This window comes from Habropoda laboriosa, unplaced genomic scaffold, assembly GCF_001263275.1.
Source record: "Habropoda laboriosa isolate 0110345459 unplaced genomic scaffold, ASM126327v1 scaffold90, whole genome shotgun sequence".
Lineage (NCBI taxonomy): Eukaryota > Metazoa > Arthropoda > Insecta > Hymenoptera > Apidae > Habropoda > Habropoda laboriosa.
This window is the reverse complement of record NW_017100218.1, coordinates 2001467-2020386: the sequence shown is the minus strand read 5'-3', so window position 1 is coordinate 2020386 and position 18920 is coordinate 2001467. Positions and strand designations below refer to the sequence as shown.

At 34.3% G+C, this 18920-nt stretch overlaps 4 protein-coding genes across 4 annotated transcripts in view; 1 reads left to right on the top strand and 3 right to left on the bottom strand.

The window, feature by feature from the left end:
* Positions 1-283: 283 nt before the first annotated feature.
* Positions 284-3703, bottom strand: LOC108570875 (venom protease-like). Its single transcript, XM_017932804.1, has 5 exons — positions 3568-3703; positions 2834-3034; positions 1665-1918; positions 912-1210; positions 284-662 (listed from the first exon to the last, which is right to left on the bottom strand). The coding sequence occupies exons 1-5, from the start codon at positions 3638-3640 to the stop codon at positions 284-286; spliced, it is 1206 nt and encodes a 401-aa protein (XP_017788293.1). The 5' UTR covers positions 3641-3703.
* A 2498-nt stretch (positions 3704-6201) lies between these two features.
* On the top strand, positions 6202-12987 carry LOC108570874 (lymphoid-restricted membrane protein-like). The gene is made up of 13 exons (XM_017932803.1): positions 6202-6299; positions 7920-8555; positions 9124-9307; positions 9405-9754; positions 10386-10582; positions 11121-11148; positions 11233-11373; positions 11576-11805; positions 11898-12009; positions 12128-12193; positions 12293-12399; positions 12489-12719; positions 12846-12987. The coding sequence occupies exons 2-13, from the start codon at positions 7971-7973 to the stop codon at positions 12985-12987; spliced, it is 2373 nt and encodes a 790-aa protein (XP_017788292.1). The 5' UTR covers positions 6202-6299; positions 7920-7970.
* A 172-nt stretch (positions 12988-13159) lies between these two features.
* On the bottom strand, positions 13160-15810 carry LOC108570932 (TAF5-like RNA polymerase II p300/CBP-associated factor-associated factor 65 kDa subunit 5L). The gene is made up of 10 exons (XM_017932871.1): positions 15742-15810; positions 15482-15639; positions 15032-15371; positions 14715-14947; positions 14418-14600; positions 14176-14328; positions 13950-14097; positions 13641-13809; positions 13364-13547; positions 13160-13292 (listed from the first exon to the last, which is right to left on the bottom strand). Exons 1-10 carry the CDS (start codon positions 15808-15810, stop codon positions 13160-13162), a joined length of 1770 nt encoding a protein of 589 aa, XP_017788360.1.
* A 610-nt stretch (positions 15811-16420) lies between these two features.
* Positions 16421-18920, bottom strand: part of LOC108570873 — a 5829-nt gene continuing 3329 nt past the window's right edge. Inside the window, exons 6-14 of the mRNA XM_017932802.1 lie at positions 18726-18783; positions 18405-18567; positions 18247-18291; positions 18015-18126; positions 17482-17873; positions 16994-17286; positions 16769-16873; positions 16489-16564; positions 16421-16426 (exon numbers count right to left, since the gene is read on the bottom strand). Coding sequence (XP_017788291.1) covers positions 16421-16426; positions 16489-16564; positions 16769-16873; positions 16994-17286; positions 17482-17873; positions 18015-18126; positions 18247-18291; positions 18405-18567; positions 18726-18783 — 1250 coding nt within the window. The remainder of the gene's footprint in view (positions 16427-16488; positions 16565-16768; positions 16874-16993; positions 17287-17481; positions 17874-18014; positions 18127-18246; positions 18292-18404; positions 18568-18725; positions 18784-18920) is intronic.

The window sequence follows — 18920 nt, the reverse complement described above, 5'->3', positions numbered from 1 at the left end:
GACCCGTGTAATTGCGTAATTGCTTCGAGAGAGTATTTCAAATCAACGCTTGTCACACATTGCCGCCTGATACATAAGTTGGCACGGTAGATATTAACGACATTATGTAAAATACAATTTGTACAGAATGTGAATAAATAAAAGAGGGTTTTGTTAATGTTTACCACCCCATTTAGTTCTTTCCTATGTCACGCGACAATTAAACCTTAATAGGAATCACGGTACAATGCAATTTTCACAGATGTACGATTAAATTCGTGTTACGTGAACATCATTGAAAGTTTCATTCGTACGTGATCGTGAAGTTAATGAACTCCGTTTTCACGGCCTTCGTTTCCTTCTCTTTCCTCGTTTTCGTCTCTTCCTTCGATTCCTGCTCGCTACCCGTCCACACTTGTTCCTCGATCCAATCTAAGTAGTGATAAACCGATGTATAAACACCAGGAGCTGATGAACCGCAAAATTGTCCGAACGCGGTAATTCCAATTACGCTATCTCCACTTTCGGTTAACATTAATAACGGCCCTCCGCTATCTCCTCCACACGCGTCAGATCTTCTGCTGCTGTTGGTGTCTCTGGTGCAAATCATACTGTCGTCGATACCGCGTGGTAATTTCCGATGTCCTTTGTAGTGTTTGTCGCATTCTTCTTTGTCCACGAGACTGTAATTTAAAAGTGGTAGCAAAACTTTAGATCTTTAGTATCTCTCGATAATTTTCACACTATCAACACGTTCGCTGCCACCAGAAAATCGATTGCACATTGAACAATACATTCTGGACCACATATGCTGCGTCGGAGGCAGCGGACGTGTTAAAATAGGACAAAAAGCACAACGAAAAAATTTTTAAGATGTTTAAAATTTCGAAGTATTTGCCTATATTTAATCACTGGATTAATGGCTAGACTACCTAAGACCAGATGTCTTCAGCAACTTGTCGGGTTTGGAATTTTCGTCTTCGAAGCTTGTAGCGCCCCATCCAATCGCTACTAAAGGTGTTCTAGGTGTTATACTAATGATGCCTAAGGATTTCGTTTGAAGGCAGATAGGCTTAACTGTTTTCGAAAGCTGCACCTGCGTTTTCAGCTTCAGGATAGCTACATCGTTGTAATTCGTACTACGTTTAAATCCCGGATGATACATTATATCGCTTATCTGGATTCGTTGCACGTTTGTAACATTCCGCATATCTTCGTTTCCCAATCGTACCTGAAACAGCGTACAGAAATTCCATTGAGAAGCTTGTTACCATTTGCTTGGCGCATCCTCAATTATGTAGTCCAATTATCAATTATGGAAATAGATAATCAAGCCAAACAAGAAAAATGCGCTAGAGGAAAGTCGGTCATCGGACATCGTAAACGTGTACTACAAATTTAACAATAGGGAAATATTGCGAACATATTGCAAAATACGCGATATAACATTATCTCTCTCGATTTCACTTGAAACGATCGGTGCTATCGAAGATGGCTGACGTATGTTTTCGTACTCGAAGAACGATAACTTATGTGATTAATTAATCATAAGGGTAAAAAAATAAAGCGTATTTTTCTGATAATGTGTAACTTCATTTTTCCTGCAATGGAAAAGTCAAATAGTATTATTATACGTTATATAAAAAATTGAAATTTCTGTGATTTTTAATTTTCCATGAACTTACTTCGACAGGTACTCTTTCGTGTATATTATTCGCACAATGTGCCGCCGTCAATACGTGTTGAGAAGATATCAAGCTACCTCCGCAGTTGTACTTGATAGGTGATGGATCGTCGCTGGTGTCGTTATTTTTGTACCCTAAAGTCACCATGTACGGAAACTCACCGGACTGAGCTTCAGTTCCGCCATATATGTGAAAAGACAAATCAAGCGCTTTCACGTCGTCTGGCGTAATCTCGTTGTCGTATTGCTGGCAAGCTGGAAATTACGTTACAATATTGAATACAAAAAATAATTTTTAAAAATTCGATTGTCGTATTAAAAATTTTGTATATTTTTAGACTTTCGAAACGTAAGATTTATATAATTTTAAATATGCATTGAGAAAAAATACCTAAAAACGATGAGTAATTTTGTGGAGATACGCGTCTGCCTTATCTTACGCATTATGCATAAAATTTCCGCGGAAAGAAAGGTCAGCTATTTAAATTTTAAATGGAGCATGCAAATCAGTCTCATAGCAGGTGATTTATACGCTTTTCTCGAATGCAATATTTTATCAAGGAATTTCTTTTCAAGAATTATCATTTCACATTCAGACGAAATGCGCTAAATTTGATACATTAGAATGGTAACGTTTCGTATCGCTGAATTTTTTTTCCATTTCGTTTTTTATCGTATTCAAAAATATGCAGAACATTCTACGATATTCGTAGTAACGAGATTCTTTAAAATCGAAGACTCTCTTGTTGATATTTCCGCTTGATCAACTATTAATGATGATGTACAGACACCGATTAACTACATACGCGTGTTCTTTACACATACGTACAATCGAGACTTAACACGCTCCGAATTCTCTGTACACTATACGATCAACAGCAATTACGATATAAATTACAGTGAAGTTTCGTGTTACAGGCGTATCAATCATCCTTACTCTTTAAACATACCCTTGAAGCATAAACTTCCGTAGTCGATACCCGATAAAGAAAGTATCTCAGAAGTATTTTAAGTTATCTGATTAATAGTTATTTTCATCTGCGCCCATTTACCGAATGCTTTCTACTTTTACCACTGTTGTATCTTTACATTTACAATTTTTAAACAAACGTAAAAAATTGTAAATTTTTTGATGAAATATTTTGCATCGTATTGAAAGAAAGAACGTACCAGCTTCCGCTAGACGAGGAACTATCTTCTCCGTGATATTCAGAGGGCAACAAACGATCTCTTCAAAGTCGTCGAATCCGCACCTACCCGTTGAAGTCGCGTGCCTTTTCCCCTCTAGCACTTCTTTCATCCTGGGTGAACAGTCGGGTAACTTCTTGCAGATACCTGCATTACCATTTTCCAGCAAACATTTGCTTCCTTCTACGAGCAACATAAAAAGAAAAGAAACAGAATAACACTGAGCATTTTCCTCGTAAAACTGTTTTTGAAGAATTCTCTTCAATGCCAACTATCGATACAGCATAAGAGAGAAATGATCGACGAAGTAGAAACTTAAGAAATCGAAATTTGCACGAATAACGAACGTTACGCGACGACGAGATCCGCAATAAAAATCTACAGAAAGAACTCGAATTCGGTTTGACGTCACAAAGCACATGCGCTGCATTCTGTGGACCAGTTCTTCTTCTTCGTCGTAATATTTATTCGTATAATGATGCACGTTTCAATGTTGTAATAAAAACACAAGAAATACAGCTAAATCCAGAATAATTCTGGTTATAGCGAAAACAAAAATTGCATGAAAAGAGTAGCGAGGGATTCGAGCGGAGTGTATAAGAGTAATTTTGACAGTGATCGTAATCAAACGTTTCCGAGACGTAGAATTGACGTTCGATCGTTTGACATGAAACACTTGTAACGACGAAAACTCGTATAAGATATATCGTATTTACCATAAAGTTCGTTGTAGACCATCGTGAGCACTAGAGTGATTAAGAATAACTGAAGGAACACGTTACTGTGCATTTTCAAGATAGCGAAAAGTTACAAGAGTACGGAAACAAACGGTGCCGATAAAGCAACCCGCGAGGCGAGCAGTTCAAGACTAAACTGATGGTCAAGCAAGCTAGAGTGATGCGGTGAATCAGATAGAAAGGAAAGACTCGTAGAAAGATTCACGCTCGTCGGCTTCGAACTTCCCGTTAAAAAGATGAGAGAAAAAAAGAGGATATGTACACGGTGTCCACGCGAGAAGTGAGGGACAATGATGCGTTACCATACACCCGGTGATTAACATATTACGTATTAATCTCCGGTAGATGGTTCTTTGTGTCGTAAAGCGGATTTGAAAACTATTTACGGGTAATTATCAATGTACGCAGTATTTCATGATTATTGTATATTCGAAAACATTCGATGAATTCCTAATGCCATTCATAACGATGCTATAAATAGTATTAATAGTATAATAGTATAGTATGGAAAATTGTTTAAAATAAGAAGAATGCAAGTTTGCTTCGAGTCCTGTAGACTGGTATTATGACGTAGGTATTTCTCTGAGAATTATATATTATTCTGGATCTGCATCATGGTTAAAACTGATTTTTTCTAAAGACGTCAACGGGCAATAACTGACATCTGTTTAATGACAATTCTTTCCCGAGTATTAATTACGATAATTGACGTACGGTTTGATCACGCAACAGCTGATCATGGTTTCGATAAAATTCTTATTACACAATGTTAAGCCAGTGAAAATTACCAGAGGCTTATAATAGATCTTGACGCAAACATCGATCAAAATGTTTTTCGCGCTAAACAAACGCGGTATTACATGACAATCCCTTCTTATCCGAGGTTCAAGAACCTCTTCTCGTTACCCGAATTCATTGTCCGTTTCGTATAGAAATTCAGTATAACGTTCGTCATTTGAAATTTCGTACGATTACTTGGAATTAATTAAAATGCAAAGCTAAACGTTTCTAGTTAGAAATGATATTGTGCAATACGAAATATTGGATTCTTAATCATTCGAAAGTTGATCGTTTAAATGATTAGCTGAGTGTTGAAAAGTTCTGAATTTTTTTTCGTATTAATTTAAGGTTATACAATTTTTGGTAAGTTACTGTTGGAAAATCTATCAGTAATAGTTTCTTGCATTTAAATAAAAATTTTCATTCCTCCCTGCAAAATACGACATTCCATATTGCACTATTTAATAAATACGATTTTACTCGAACGATCAACCGAAAAAATTGAAGAATCACGCGCAGAATAGGAAGCTGGGTCAACGCCGGATGACCGTGAACGATAAGTACTTATTTCTGTAACAAAAACCCCCTGAACGACGAAATTTCACGAACTTTTCCTTATCGTACGAATTTTCCTTTTTTGCCCTGACGGAGGCAAAAACCGCGAAGCAGTATGGGTATACTTTTTATTCTAGTTTAGTCAACGATACTTAGAAATGCTTCTTCTATGAATTTTCTATTCACTTTATCGTCCTGTTCATAGAGCAGAACTAATTTCACGGTGATTTCATTCACGCTGGGTTATACTAACCGGGACACCTCGATGATCGCGAAAGCATACAGTTGTTTACTCACAGGGTTTCCCATAAAAATAGAATTCAGGGGGTTCACGTTTAGTCGACATTGGCCTGAATACTTTCTTTAAAATGCATTCGCATAAAAATAAGTAAGTTTCCTCGAGATGTATTGGAAAAAAACGATCCGCGTGTGTATCATAACGGAATTAACACTTGAAATCTTGACTAAACTTTTGTTTCATAAATTTCAGTTAATATTCGTACGCGACATCGAACGCAGTTTGCAACGTACTGCTACGTTCAATCTTCCAGTCACAAAAGATACATCGTATAAAATATGCGCATAGATCAGAATAAATTATCTTTGTAACTAAGAAGGTATCATAAGATGTATTGACTTTAAGGCGTTTCCAAAGTACGATTAGTCAGTGTATTTTTCTTTTTTCTTTTTTTTTTTGTAGAAATACAAATCTTTGAAACAGACCGAAGGATATTTGAGGTTAAATCGAGCGACGACAAGAAAACCGCAAGAAAAAACAATGCAACCGTACAAAACTGATTTTTGTGCATTCTTAGCGGTTACCTCTCTATTGAAAACAGGTATCATTTGTGATTCCCCGAGCCAGCCTAGGCTCGTGCATTCAACGTATATACATATACATATATATTCATATATATACACCTGCCGAATGCGTTTCGAAAACATTTCAGTCCGGATCAAAAAGAGCAGAGTATCACTGGAGAAAAACGTTACAGGAAAAAACTGCGGCGAGACAAGTGAGACGAGAAGAGACAAACCCGATGAAAGGAGAGAAAAAGAGGCACGATCGGTATAAGAAGGATAGAACGAGAGAGAAAGAGACAGAAAGAGAAAGAGAGCAGTTTTACACGCGTTCGTATTCAGTCTGCCTGCGGCGTTCGTGCAAGTCGCATTTCGTTCCCTCTTTTCAGCTTTTATTGCTCCTTCTGTATCATCTATGCTTTCTTGCTATCGTTCCAAAGAAAAATGAACGACACGGAATACGCGAAGCGCATTACTTTCGACACGATTTCTTTTCATAAGGGATAAAAACATGATGTGTTACTTTGATTGAACGCGTTGCCATCCAAATAGCGTAAATATACGACATTGTGTAGGTAAGAGAACTTTTATTTCCAACGATATTCTTCCATTTAGTTTCGTGTTTGAAGTGTACGAAATCCGAGAAAGAAACAAGAGATACATCCCGCGTGCTCGACGTACCGGACTAATCGGTAGCCGGGTGAAAGTTACGCAAAATCTCGTTTGTTGCAGTCCTCGAAACACATTCACCATCTATATCTGAGAGAAAATATATTCATCCAATTACCGACCGTTTTGTTCTATTCGATCGGGAATTTAGCAATTTGAATATCTCGAGGTACTTTTCCTGCGTAACCGTTACGTGGTTGTTTCTCTAGCACGCGAAATCTTAGAACTCTCTAATATTATTACGTTAAATTGGATTTACCGTCTACTTTAATATCATGGTCAAGCATAAACGAACTGTGCCTCTTGGCGCGAACTACTGTTTTAATTGTAAAGTCGATTGTAAAGAGAAGACAGAGAAAAAAAAAAGAACACAGGTACATATGTATTATAGATTCTTACAATAGTTCGACAGTTTGACGTTCGTTAGGAAAAGAAAAAGTGTATCGTTTACATGAAAAGATTCCACGAAGATCAAATATCAAAGTTCCGTCTAAACTCACCCGTTAAAACTTTCGACAAACATATCGCCGTTAAATTAGCGAACTCTACGTTGAACAGTGTGCTCGACGGTGACAGCAGACATTATGCATCGTACAGTCGCGTTGCATATTTGTGATCGCAATTAAGACTAGTTTGCCTGTATTAGGCTAACTGTCAACGTGTTACGTCTTAATGAGTTAACACGCGCAGAAGTTGGGAGTGTATGTGGATGTTTAATGTGCCGTTTAACGTTTACCATCCAGTAGCAAGGACAAGCCAATTTATTGCTTCAATGATATGATCGCCGCGCTAAATTGAGTACGATCGGTGGTAGTTCTAATTAACGGTTTAATGTATGCAGATTGTTTATCTCTACAAGGAAAACCCGGCTGAAAAACGAAATGCGCGTCTCCACCCATTAATTAAAACATTCTGGTTAATATTGACGCACGCGGGTCGCTACACTCTTCACCGTTGGCATTGATACGCGTTCGAATTATGTAATAATCGGCTTAGCACTGCCTCCGGTTAACCGTGTTACAACTTTCTGTAGGTGTTTCGTGTATTTGCGCGCGCTACAAATTGAACGTCGCGGGATACAATTGCGTCTGGTTAAATCTCGTATCTTCGTTTCGATCATACGTTCTAAGAACATTTAACCCTTTCTTATAATTTATCATATCGTCTCGTTTATGATGAAACATAAATATGCAAATTTTTACTTTTCGAATAAAATTTGAATTTTATGTAATTTTTAATGAAGAAATAGATTTTTATAGTCAAATTTAGAGGAAAATTTGAAAAAATTTAATCTTGTGAATTATCTGATTACATTTCACAGTTAATTCTAAATCTTCGTAACTTGGAGGACGATATATCTTCTTTACCTCTTTATTTCTGTCTAAGAACCCTAAGATCGAAAATAAACGGTAACACTTTGACATTCTGCTCGACATTCTCTCTAGCTGAACTACAAAGGGGTTAAAAATGTTCTATACACTCCTTTAACATTTAAATAGATAATATAAAATATATACATTCTTTAGGGGAAAAAAGAGAGAATCCTTGATAATAATCGAAGCTGAAAAGATCGTCAAATGGATGAATCCACGAAGACTGCTGATAAAAGAAGATCCAAATCGCCGGAAGTGAAAGCAGACCAGAAACAACCTACGTACTTAAAAGTGGCCAATTACTTGACCAGCAACGATACAGATTTATCAAGGACCCCGAAACGAAAGTTATCCGTGTTTTATCGATCGTTCGACGTGATCGAACAGTTCGATCAGGACAAAGATAAAGAAACGATCGAATTTCGACGAACGTCTAGCAGCCCGTCGGTTCGCATCGAGCGAACACATGAGGATGCAAATTCGAAGAGCGACAACGTGATCGACGAACAAACGGGCTTGCACAAAAGAGGCCTCGTGGCTAGCTATCGTTCGTTGATCGAGAGTGGGAAATTCTTGAGCAACTCCTCGCCCGATCATCTCAGCGAACGATCTACGACGTCGAATCATTCGCGCGTTTCCAAAACTGCGCCATTATCACCGACATCGTTGAAATTGCCGCAAGTTACGGAGGACGCGGCGGCGATCGTCGATAATAATCGCGCGACGATCGCCGAAACTTCGATCGGGATACATCAAAAGCTGAATAATCATGAAAATTACGAGTTCAAAGTAAGCCGCGCGCGCTCCGATGATACGCTTTTAAATACGTCCGTCCAATTAACTCTTAACGATCGCGACGTTATTTTCTTGCAGAGAGGGATATTCAAGCAACGGTTGTTTTCCCAGTAAACTGAATCTTTGATAGGATCGAGGGCGGAATTGATTTCCTAGAAACTTGTTGAATCTACCCGCATCGAAAATATTTGCCTTTGAAGAGTACTTCAAATACTCCACGAAGAGGAAATTTAATGCTACCTTCCTAATTCTGGTTAAATCATTTTCTACCGGGTGTTTCTAAATTTTGGATATTAATAATTATTTAAAAAGCTTTTAAAAATTCAAGATCGATTTATCCAGAGGAAATGGTAGAATTATTGATACTAGAAAACAAAACGAAAGCTTCCCCTAAATTTCTAACGTCGCGTTGCGTATATATATCACGGAAGAAGTGATTTATCGAAACGACAAATGATTTATCATACTTCCAGAATGATCTTAAATTAGAAGCCTAACGTTGCATCGTTAAGAGTTAAAAATAAAATCTTCCTCCTCTTAACGATTGCTGTTTTTCGATCAGGCCGCCGATGAAAATGCTCCGATTGATTCACGCCACGACGATTCATCGTCCAGCCCGGCCATAGTCGAGTCTTTTACCGGTGAAAAAATCGAGAACCGCAAAACGAGCCGGTCCACAAATGATCTCCACTGTGGAAATTCACCGCATACGCGTCCAATCTGTTGGCGGGCCGCTACGTGCACCGGTAAATCCGCCAACGAGCACACAGCTCGATCGAGTTAAAAAACCTAAAAATACAATAAAATGTATATTGTTCGAGATCTATCCTCTCTGATTCGCAGATCTGGTTAAGATCAAAGATTCGGAGTATCCCCGCTCGTTTGTGAACGCGTCAAGTGGTGGTCGCCACGGCAAATATACATCAGTCGACGTCGAAATGTCGAGTCACGAGGATAGCTCGATCGGTTCGGACAGCGAGGACGATCCGATCGTTGCAGCCTGTACGCAGGACGTGCTAGGGAAGATCGAGAGGAGACGTTCGAAGAGTAACAGCCCGTTGACGTCGTCGCAACCCTCGTTGTCACTTTCAATAGGGGAACACCCGAGAAAACTGGATCCATGCGTAACCGACGAGACGAAGAACGCGGCGGAAGATCGGGCGGAATTTTGCTCGAAACAAGAGAAGCGACAAGTTGGTAATCTTTTTATAGTATCTTTGTTCTTGTTCTTCTTACTGATCACATCAAGATAGACAATTCTTTCAGATAGCAAAAATTGTCCGATTCGAAAAATTCTTGTTTATTGTCACAGATAACAGAAATGTGAGAAAAAGGTAAAAGTGAATAGTAAAAGATGTTACTATTATTTTATTTTATTTTATTTTTGTTTTTTAAAGTAATACACGTTGTTAGAATGATTTTCGAAGATTCCGATCTTTGTAGAGGGAAGGATAAATTGCGTTGGTATTTGGAGACCTTCGGTATTGCCAGACATTCTAAATATTATATGCATGCACCTTGAATCGTTACTGTATCACACATGGTCGCCACTACATCTGGCGATCTATTCCGTGCGATAGGAAAAATAATATTTGCTCTAGAAGCACCGCGGGGCGGTCAAACGTTCAGGATGTGTATATCGGTGGAGAGAGATATAGAATAAAACGTGCCCGGTGTGTTCCTTTGCTGATATTCCCTTTATGCTTCGGCCGCGTAATGAGATATTTATAGAGAGACCGAAAAATTCGGAAAAGATCGTTTATTTAAGAAACGAGAGATATTCCACACGATTATACGTATTTCGTACGGTATTCTCCGCTACAGAGAGTCTTCGCTGCGAGGAGATCCTTGTCCGAGGGTGACTGCGAACGATACCATCGTACGAAAAGTCGTTGCAGATGCGCCAAAGAGGAAGAATTGTTCGACGAACGGGAACAGTTTCCGGCGTTTCCCAGTTTCAACGACACCAGATTGCAGAGTGTAGGATTAACCAACTATAAAGATATAGACAAGGTGTACAGGTAAAACTGCAACGTCGTATTTTAAATATATTTTATTCCTTAATTAATATTGCATAAATAATGTTACAGTGTGTAATGAACGTATGCGGGCTCTGAGTTTGATAATTGATTGTTGCGACATGGAAGACAGTAAAAAGGAAAGCATGATTATAGGCTTAACACTTTCAGCAAGGATGATGCCATAAGACCGCAAGCCGTGTGAAAAAGTAAAGAATAAAAAATATGAAAGAAAAAAAAAATAGTTGTAAAATTTTTTTTCATTATAAAACGTGTTCTATAGGATTTTTAAGGAAAAGTAAGTAATAAAAAAGCGATAAAAGGAAGAATTCCGTGGCTCAGGTGGGACATTGAAAAACGTCCAGTGCTGAAAGTGTTGATATATTTCTAAAATGTCTAAAATGTTTGAAATTGAAAGAAAAATATCGGTAAATCAAACGTTTTTGTAATCTGAGAATCCGGAAACTTTTGTTACACACTGTACTTTGATGATTTATTAAAATGGACAAATGATTGTTTTTCGTTTGATTTTTTATTTCAGAGAAAGTGTAGCAGAAAACGAGCTCGAGGTAAATGAATGATTAAAAACGTGTGTGGAGCGTTATAATACATCGAAATTTACATTTATAAACATTCATCTTTGTTAATTGCAGCGCAAGTATATTGCGTTTTCGATAGGACTGGCTACAGATAGAATCACTCTGCATAGAAGAATGGCTTTGTCACTGCGTCAAAGAGATCAGTCGGAACGAAATTTTATGGAAGAAATTCAAAAGATGCAAAGGGACTTACAGGCAAGTATACTCTTTTAACGCTTAAATTTAATTGACTGTGTAATTTTTTATTGAAGAAATTCTTTCAACTGATTGAAAAAACGAAATTTTGTTATCATTAACGTAATTTAATAACTTCATAAATAATCTGAAAATATGAATAGTATTTTATATTTTTTTAAATTATGAATTATCAATATTAATTACTATCCTTCGATAACAGGATCTGTGCCCGCTTTGTATGGATCAAGAATCAATAGACAAAGTAGAAAAAGTTCGCCATCAGTTAAATATGATAGCGCGATCTGCGCACAGGGTTTCGTCCTCTGCTGAAACCCACGGAGCAGTGTATCAAGAGCAGAGAATATCTAGAGCAATCTTTATAGGTGACAAATATCTGCAATTATTGCGAAATAGATGCGAAAATCTTGCTGCAGAAATTGCGGAAACCAAGTAAACACCTTCATCTTGATAGAAATATGATTTAATTTTTTCAATTTAATTGTATGCGAATGTAGCTGAAATTTTTAATTATTATTTTATAGGCAAATCTTACTGAAGAATAATATCGTGATAGAAGAAAGTTCTGGAGATATAGGAGATGATATACCTAAAATACGATACAGGAACGGATTGCCCTGCAATAACCGAACAATGGTTCGTGATATTAATAGTATATTAGAGGAACTGTAATACTATATGCAGAAATCATAGATTAATCAACCGTATATAATTATTGCTAATTGATTTTTTCTTGATTAATTTATATTTGTAGATAGCTAGGAGGAGAGCAAGCATCGCAACTATTACGCGACCCTTGACTTCGCAAGACGTGATAAAGGCAGGATTTTTTATTATGTCAATTTCAGTTACATACTACTTATGTAATAATTATGAAGAGCTGCAGTATCAAGAATAATTTTATTCGTTTTGCATGCAGGAAGCTCCTAGGCAACGTAATTCTGTTTCCGGAAGAGTTACTTTAAGGAGGCCATCATTGTGCTCTGAAATACAGAGGAGGGAAAATGATAAATTAAACCGAACGGAGTTCGTACTATTTTCTTATTCCATTGCATATAATAGGGATATACATTCGAATTGCAAAAATTAAATGAATTGATGTTTTATTATTTCAGTAGCGCAAGCAGTGTCATTGAATTGCGTGACATCTTTGAGCATACTGAGTCGCGGCGGAACTCCATTGAAGAAAATAATAATCTCTTAAGAATTGATCAAAGTAATAACGTCAATATCGTGAATTGTGATATTGTTGATAACACAAATGACCAGGATCGATTAATTAGCAGTCAGAATTCTTTTTTGGAATCGAATGTGACCAAAACTGTTGAAAAACAATTTAAATTATGGTAATTATTCATTTAATAAAAAAAAAAGAGTATAAATAAACTACTTCATGTTAAGGAATTAGAAGAAATATGGAAAGGAAAAGCTTCTAGAATATGTTTAACGTTTATTGAATCTTTTATTTTTAGTATACGAACGGCAGAACCTTTACGAATAACCAGACACATCGAAACATGGCGGCCAATATTATGGTATACATTGATCTTCTTTCTTGGATTTTATGCAAAGCAGATTACTTCAACGTTTGATACGTGTGATGTGCCGCCATAGACTCGTGATGTATTAAAAGATTTCAATAGTAAGATTTAAAAAGTTAGCGTTTTTTTCTGTTACGGTGTTGCAGTATTAAAGAATTATTTCCAATGTAATGATATTTACAAGGAAAAGTAATAAAAGACCTGATTTACAAATATATCGTATTTAATTTTTTTGCTTTCATATATTACAAATTATCCACTGTTCCGATACACACGAGCGAGTTATTTTTGTTGTAATAACGTAAAGAAAGAATGCTCGAACAATAAGTTGAGTATGTTTGCGGTGATTCTGTTTCAGGTACTAAATTTGACGAATTGCTGCAAAATAGTACAACTAAAATACGGTCTTATGTCAAAAGTAAGTTTCAATTTGTATAGTAGAAAATTACCTATGAACAGTTTTAATATGGTCATGTGTAGGCCATAAACGTATAGTGCCATCCAAACTTCCACTAGCAATGTATTGACCATCAAAACTCCAGTCTAAATGCATAACCGTGTCTTCATGGCCTTTAAGTTCAGTTAACAATGCATTAGTTGCTAAGTCCCAAACAGAGATAGATTTGTCATCGCCTAAAATGATAGAGTTTTAATTAAGACGCTGTAAAATTGATAAATCACAAAATTCGCATTATATAATGTAACATTTAAAGTAGGTTGTTTTACCTGCGGCTGCCAAATACTTTCCATCTGGACTAAAAGCTAAACTATAAATTGTTGACTGCGGTCCGACATATACCCTTAATAAATTTCCGTCGTCCTTATCCCATAATCTGACAGTCTTATCAGCAGACCCAGTTGCCAAATATCGAGCGCTTGGGTGAAATTTTACACACTACAAAACGATATGATAAGAAGTTATACAACAAAAATAATTAAGATTTTCTTTCTCTTCAAAAATACATATATTTAAAAGTACATACATTGCTATGCATATAAAAATAGAGTAGTTTTATTTTTGTTTAAAATACATACGTTTATATCTAAAAAATGACCAGCAAATATGCGCAATGGAAATACCCTATCTAAGGACCATAATTTGGCAGTTCTATCATGAGAACCAGTTGCTACATATAGATTGAATACACTAAGATCCATGCACCATATAGGATAACTGTGACCACTGTAACAAATTACTTTTTAATGGTAATAATAATTTCTTATTCTAAAATATCTCTGCAAAATTAATATAAACATATACCTATAAATTGCGGCACATGTGTAATCATTAAGTCTCCATGCCCTCATGTCTTTATCACTAGATACAGAAAGTAAAATTTCTGATTCTGGAATAAATCTTAAATCATGTACAATATCTGTATGACCTCTAAGTATCACTGCCCCTCCTTCAGTCCTTAAAAGAAATACATAAATGTATAATTTTATATTACTTGTTTAATTGAATTACTGTAGTTTATTTAAATTCCACTTATAAAAACTTACGTTCTATCCGATGTTTCATAAAATTTATGTAGAAATGGAATATCAGAGGCAAACGTGAAGGAAGGCTCTTCATACTTTGGCTTAATTAATACTGTTTCATTTATACCCCATAGTCTAATCTCTGTAGTACTAAACCCTACTGCTAATTTGTCCATATTGGGTGGAATTATACCACTACTTGCACTATAAATAAATTTTTAAATTTTTTATATAATTCTTATTTTTTGCTAATATTACTATACTACGCTTCAGCCAAATCATTGTTTACATGAACAAAACCTATCTGTATGTAATTACTTTTCAATAGCATTGTTCACTGTAAATATTCGTAGGGGTTGATGAGCATTATTTCTAATCAATCTTATAGCTTCTTGTAATTCCCTCATTTCACGATCAGCTCCAGTACCTGATGGTTGCTCCACATATCCATTAATTCCTACTTCAGCACGTGAACGTGTTTCTTCACACCCATCTGTGTCTGTTTCAGGCACATCCATTTTTATAATTATTGTCACGTGTGTATTAATTATCTACACAACAAAAAAATTACATATTGTTAAACAAATAATTTCGCAATTAACATGTTTTAAATCAATGCAATGTTATTCTATTACCTGCAGTAATATAATATGTCCATGCTTTGAAAGAAATTGTTGAAGACATAAATGAGCAATATCTGACATATCCACTTTATATTTTCTAGTTCTAAATGAATTTACTAAAGGTCTCAATTCAATATCTTGTACTGAAAATACACTTGATAGCTCTTCTAAAAAGTCTTTCTCTGTATCACTGTTGAATTCATTTTGATGTGATTTTAAAAATTGTATTGCTGCTTGTCTGTTGCCAGCATGTAGCATCTCTAAATATAAGTGACAAAATACAGGGTATAGAAGCCCTTTTAATTCCATTTTTAACTTATCATCGTGAACAATATTTACCCACATCTTTAACCTGAAGAAAGTACATAATTTTAAAAAACAACCAAATAAGGAGTGCAAGTAATGAGCTTAATATATTGAAATAATTGTAACAAGAAGTCCAAAGAAGAAAAAGACATATACCGTTGATATGCTTGATCTGCAGCAACAACATCAATGCTAATGGCACTAAAAATGATGGAGTTATCTTGAGATGTGGCAGAAGCAGCAGATGCATTGAGAGTCATTTCATCGCTTGTTCGACAATGTATTGAATTACCTTTACAGAACACGTCGCTAGTCTATAATTGATATTTAAAAGTAAGAAGAGGTTATGTCATGTTTATTAATTATAGTTCAATTTTAAATTGTATTTTTGAAATAAAAACGAGAACGTAACCTGCCTGATAATGACGTCGTTTTAAATATGATTCAATTGTAGCATTAATAAATTCACTCTTTAAACGTTTCATCTTTTTGGAAATATACGTTGATTATATTTAAAAGATTCAAAAGATCCCACCATAAGAAAAACGTCAAGTGACAAAAATCAGTAAAAGTGTATTATTTCAACAATTTCTTAAAACGTGAATAACGTACAGACATTATTTGTATTTTGTCAACAATTAACAAAATAGATAACGAGTTTAAATAACCGCTATTGTTAAACGTATTTTCATCAATGAACTAAACCAAGACGTGAATGAAACTTCAATTGATAATATTCGACATGTTGTTTTCATCACTAACTTTTTTTAAACTTTTATACTTTATACACTCTTATTTATAATATATAAATAAATAAACAAATAGTTGCCGCCCGTCAGTCATTCTGAAAATATACAGACAAAAATACATCTTTTCCCTAGAAAAGTATTCATTATCCCTGAATCACTAGAGTGTATGTTTGTAATTTATGCATAGACATAAAATATTCAAATTTTCTATTACAGCATAACATTGAATTGAAATTCTGTGTTTTGTTCACGAACTTACATTTGTATGTTAAATTTTTGAAATATCAAATACCCATCAACTAATATGTAGAGACATTTAACACTTCGACAATTTTAACTAGTGAACTTATAACTAGAAGTAACAATCAATATCACATATAATTCAAGTATTTATTTACAAAAGTCAAAATTTACATAATCTAAATGCTTTTTTATAAGATTTTCTTCTTGACTTGATAATGATGTAATTAAATTCGATTCCAATATTGACCTAAAAAATATATGTACATTGTAAAACTCGTCAATATACCGATGTGCAAAATATATACAATGACTATATCTTTAATATTTCAATCAGTATTATTAAAATATACGTAGTATGTAGCTAAACAATCTTCAATTATATTATTTCCTATAATAAAATTAAAATACTATTGTATAGAACGACACATTTTTAATAATATTGAGAACTTACAAATCTGAGCATAATAAGTTTAAGTCCTGTGGTATGTAATATCGCATGTGCGGAGATAAATCAACAAATGGATCATCATTTTCAAAATTTTGAAATCCTTGTAATCTGTAAGTATAAAATGTAATATAAAAATAATAAAAAATACTTTGACTTTTCAACGAAGACTATAATATTAATAATACATTCAAATATTTTATTAGATTTTGTTGTAAAATGTATACCAACCGTATGATAAAATGTTTGGGCCGTTGTATCGCTGATTGTACAATATTACGTTTAGATAAATTAAACACTGTAGGAAATACTACGTCTCGAAAATCACCAATTGTTACGTAACTATATTCCTCAGAATTCTTAAAAAAAGGGTTGTTCTTAAATTTTTGTGTGATTAAAGAACGCATTGCTGGTGTATCTATCCAAATGACACAGGATTGTTTTTGAAGCATTTCAGCAAACCAATCAAAAGCACCAACCTCGGCGACATAGTTCCATTCCATTCTGTCATACCAATCATGTACCTGTGAGATATAAAAAATATAATTACATTCATTAAACCAAAAAACATCTTTACAACTTATTTTTTAAAATAAATTACTAATCTTTATTGCAACTTATAAATTATCATTTGTTAATATAAGCAATAAATAAAATGTTTTCGTGTATTTCCTAATTTTATTATTTTTTTAAATTGTACAAAATTATAAACAACTTACAACACACTGGCTGACCCGACTAAGTATTCCGCGAAAATCTGCCATCAGTGCCATGAATGATTCAGGACCTTTAGGATATAACAATATGATATCTGTGTTGATAGTATTGGTATCCTCACACTTCAATTTTTTCTTCTTGTCTTTTAAGCCATGTATATTTGATTTATTATGTTTAGTTTTCTCAGTTTTAATATTACCATCACAAATATTTATGTAAACCATTTTTGCTTGTACATTGTAAGCACATATGACATAGATCAGGTACATAATTACAATCATGATAAATATAGTTACTGTGATAAAAATAATGGGTGAGTACAAATAAGAAATGTCATCAGTAATAGTGCTAGGCACAACACCAAAATTATTGTGATCAGTGACATCTTGACAACCTGTAAACAAAATTTCAATTCTTGTTTTTCAATATTGTAATTAAATAGGAAAAGCTGTTATTCATTTAAATTTAAAGTAAAGAGTTTCCTTTGTAGTAAACATTAAGAAACTTGGAATTATGTTTATAAGCATGTACTTACGTCTGTACCACCAACATTTCTCCACAGGTGGTTTCCATAAAGTTTGTTCCTCACATCTTAGATCAAGATACCAGAAATGAATACAATAATTAAAATTTTTTAAATCTTCAGTTTCATATTTCCATATTCTTTTATATTTTTTATTTAATAACTAATAATGAAATAACTGTCTTTAATTATGTAAATAATGTTATAATATGATTACCAAACATATATCAAACATAAAACTCACCAAAGGTGTACTAAAGTTATAGTGTTCAACTCCTGTATCATTGTACTAAAAGGAACATATTATTTAAAAAGAAAATATATACATTATTAATGTTATCAAATATATCTGAGTAAACTTTGAATAATATTTAAATTAAAATGAATATTGCAAAATATTACCAAAATGTTAAAAATCTTCCAACCATCTGGTAATTCTTCAGAATTATGTCTACATACTTCTTGTCCATTATGAATCTTACTTTTATCCAATGATCCTACTTTTACCTTCACAGCTGTAACTAGAGGTATGGAAAACTCTATTTCAAGACGTGCTATTTTTGTTCTGCAAAGTTTAAACAAAATTTTATTTGAACCCTTCGAATAAATTATTATGAAAAGTACTAAATAATTAAAATTATATTCTTATGAACGTTAATGTTTATTTATCAACTCACTTATTTTATATAAATCAATCTATAAAAAACCATAATATAAACTTACTTCTTTACATTATCAGGTACAATATCATATGTACATTCAATTATTGGATTTGTTATTTCTGTATGTTTATAATTACTTTTTAAATATTTGGTTTTACCTTTACCCCCAAAAAAATTTATATAATAACATGCTGTAAATATATATGGAACAAATATTTCAGTATTATTCAGAAAAAAATATTACATGTTAAATTTT

What these genes read in the sequence shown, in the direction of transcription:
- LOC108570875 (XM_017932804.1), bottom strand. Translation starts at nt 3,640, where the DNA reads ATGCACAGTAACGTGTTCCTTCAGTTATTCTTAATCACTCTAGTGCTC. An exon ending in GGTCTACAACGAACTTTATG is followed by an intron (nt 3,035 to 3,567) that starts GTAAATACGATA and finishes TGTTGCTCGTAG; the next exon opens with AAGGAAGCAAATGTTTGCTG. An exon ending in TCCTCGTCTAGCGGAAGCTG is followed by an intron (nt 1,919 to 2,833) that starts GTACGTTCTTTC and finishes CGTAATTTCCAG; the next exon opens with CTTGCCAGCAATACGACAAC.
- LOC108570932 (XM_017932871.1), bottom strand. Translation starts at nt 15,810, where the DNA reads ATGAAACGTTTAAAGAGTGAATTTATTAATGCTACAATTGAATCATAT. An exon ending in GACATATTATATTACTGCAG is followed by an intron (nt 14,948 to 15,031) that starts GTAATAGAATAA and finishes TTTGTTGTGTAG; the next exon opens with ATAATTAATACACACGTGAC. An exon ending in GTGAACAATGCTATTGAAAA is followed by an intron (nt 14,601 to 14,714) that starts GTAATTACATAC and finishes ATTTATTTATAG; the next exon opens with TGCAAGTAGTGGTATAATTC.
- LOC108570874 (XM_017932803.1), top strand. Translation starts at nt 7,971, where the DNA reads ATGGATGAATCCACGAAGACTGCTGATAAAAGAAGATCCAAATCGCCG. An exon ending in GCAGAAATTGCGGAAACCAA is followed by an intron (nt 11,806 to 11,897) that starts GTAAACACCTTC and finishes ATTATTTTATAG; the next exon opens with GCAAATCTTACTGAAGAATA. An exon ending in GATAAATTAAACCGAACGGA is followed by an intron (nt 12,400 to 12,488) that starts GTTCGTACTATT and finishes TTATTATTTCAG; the next exon opens with TAGCGCAAGCAGTGTCATTG.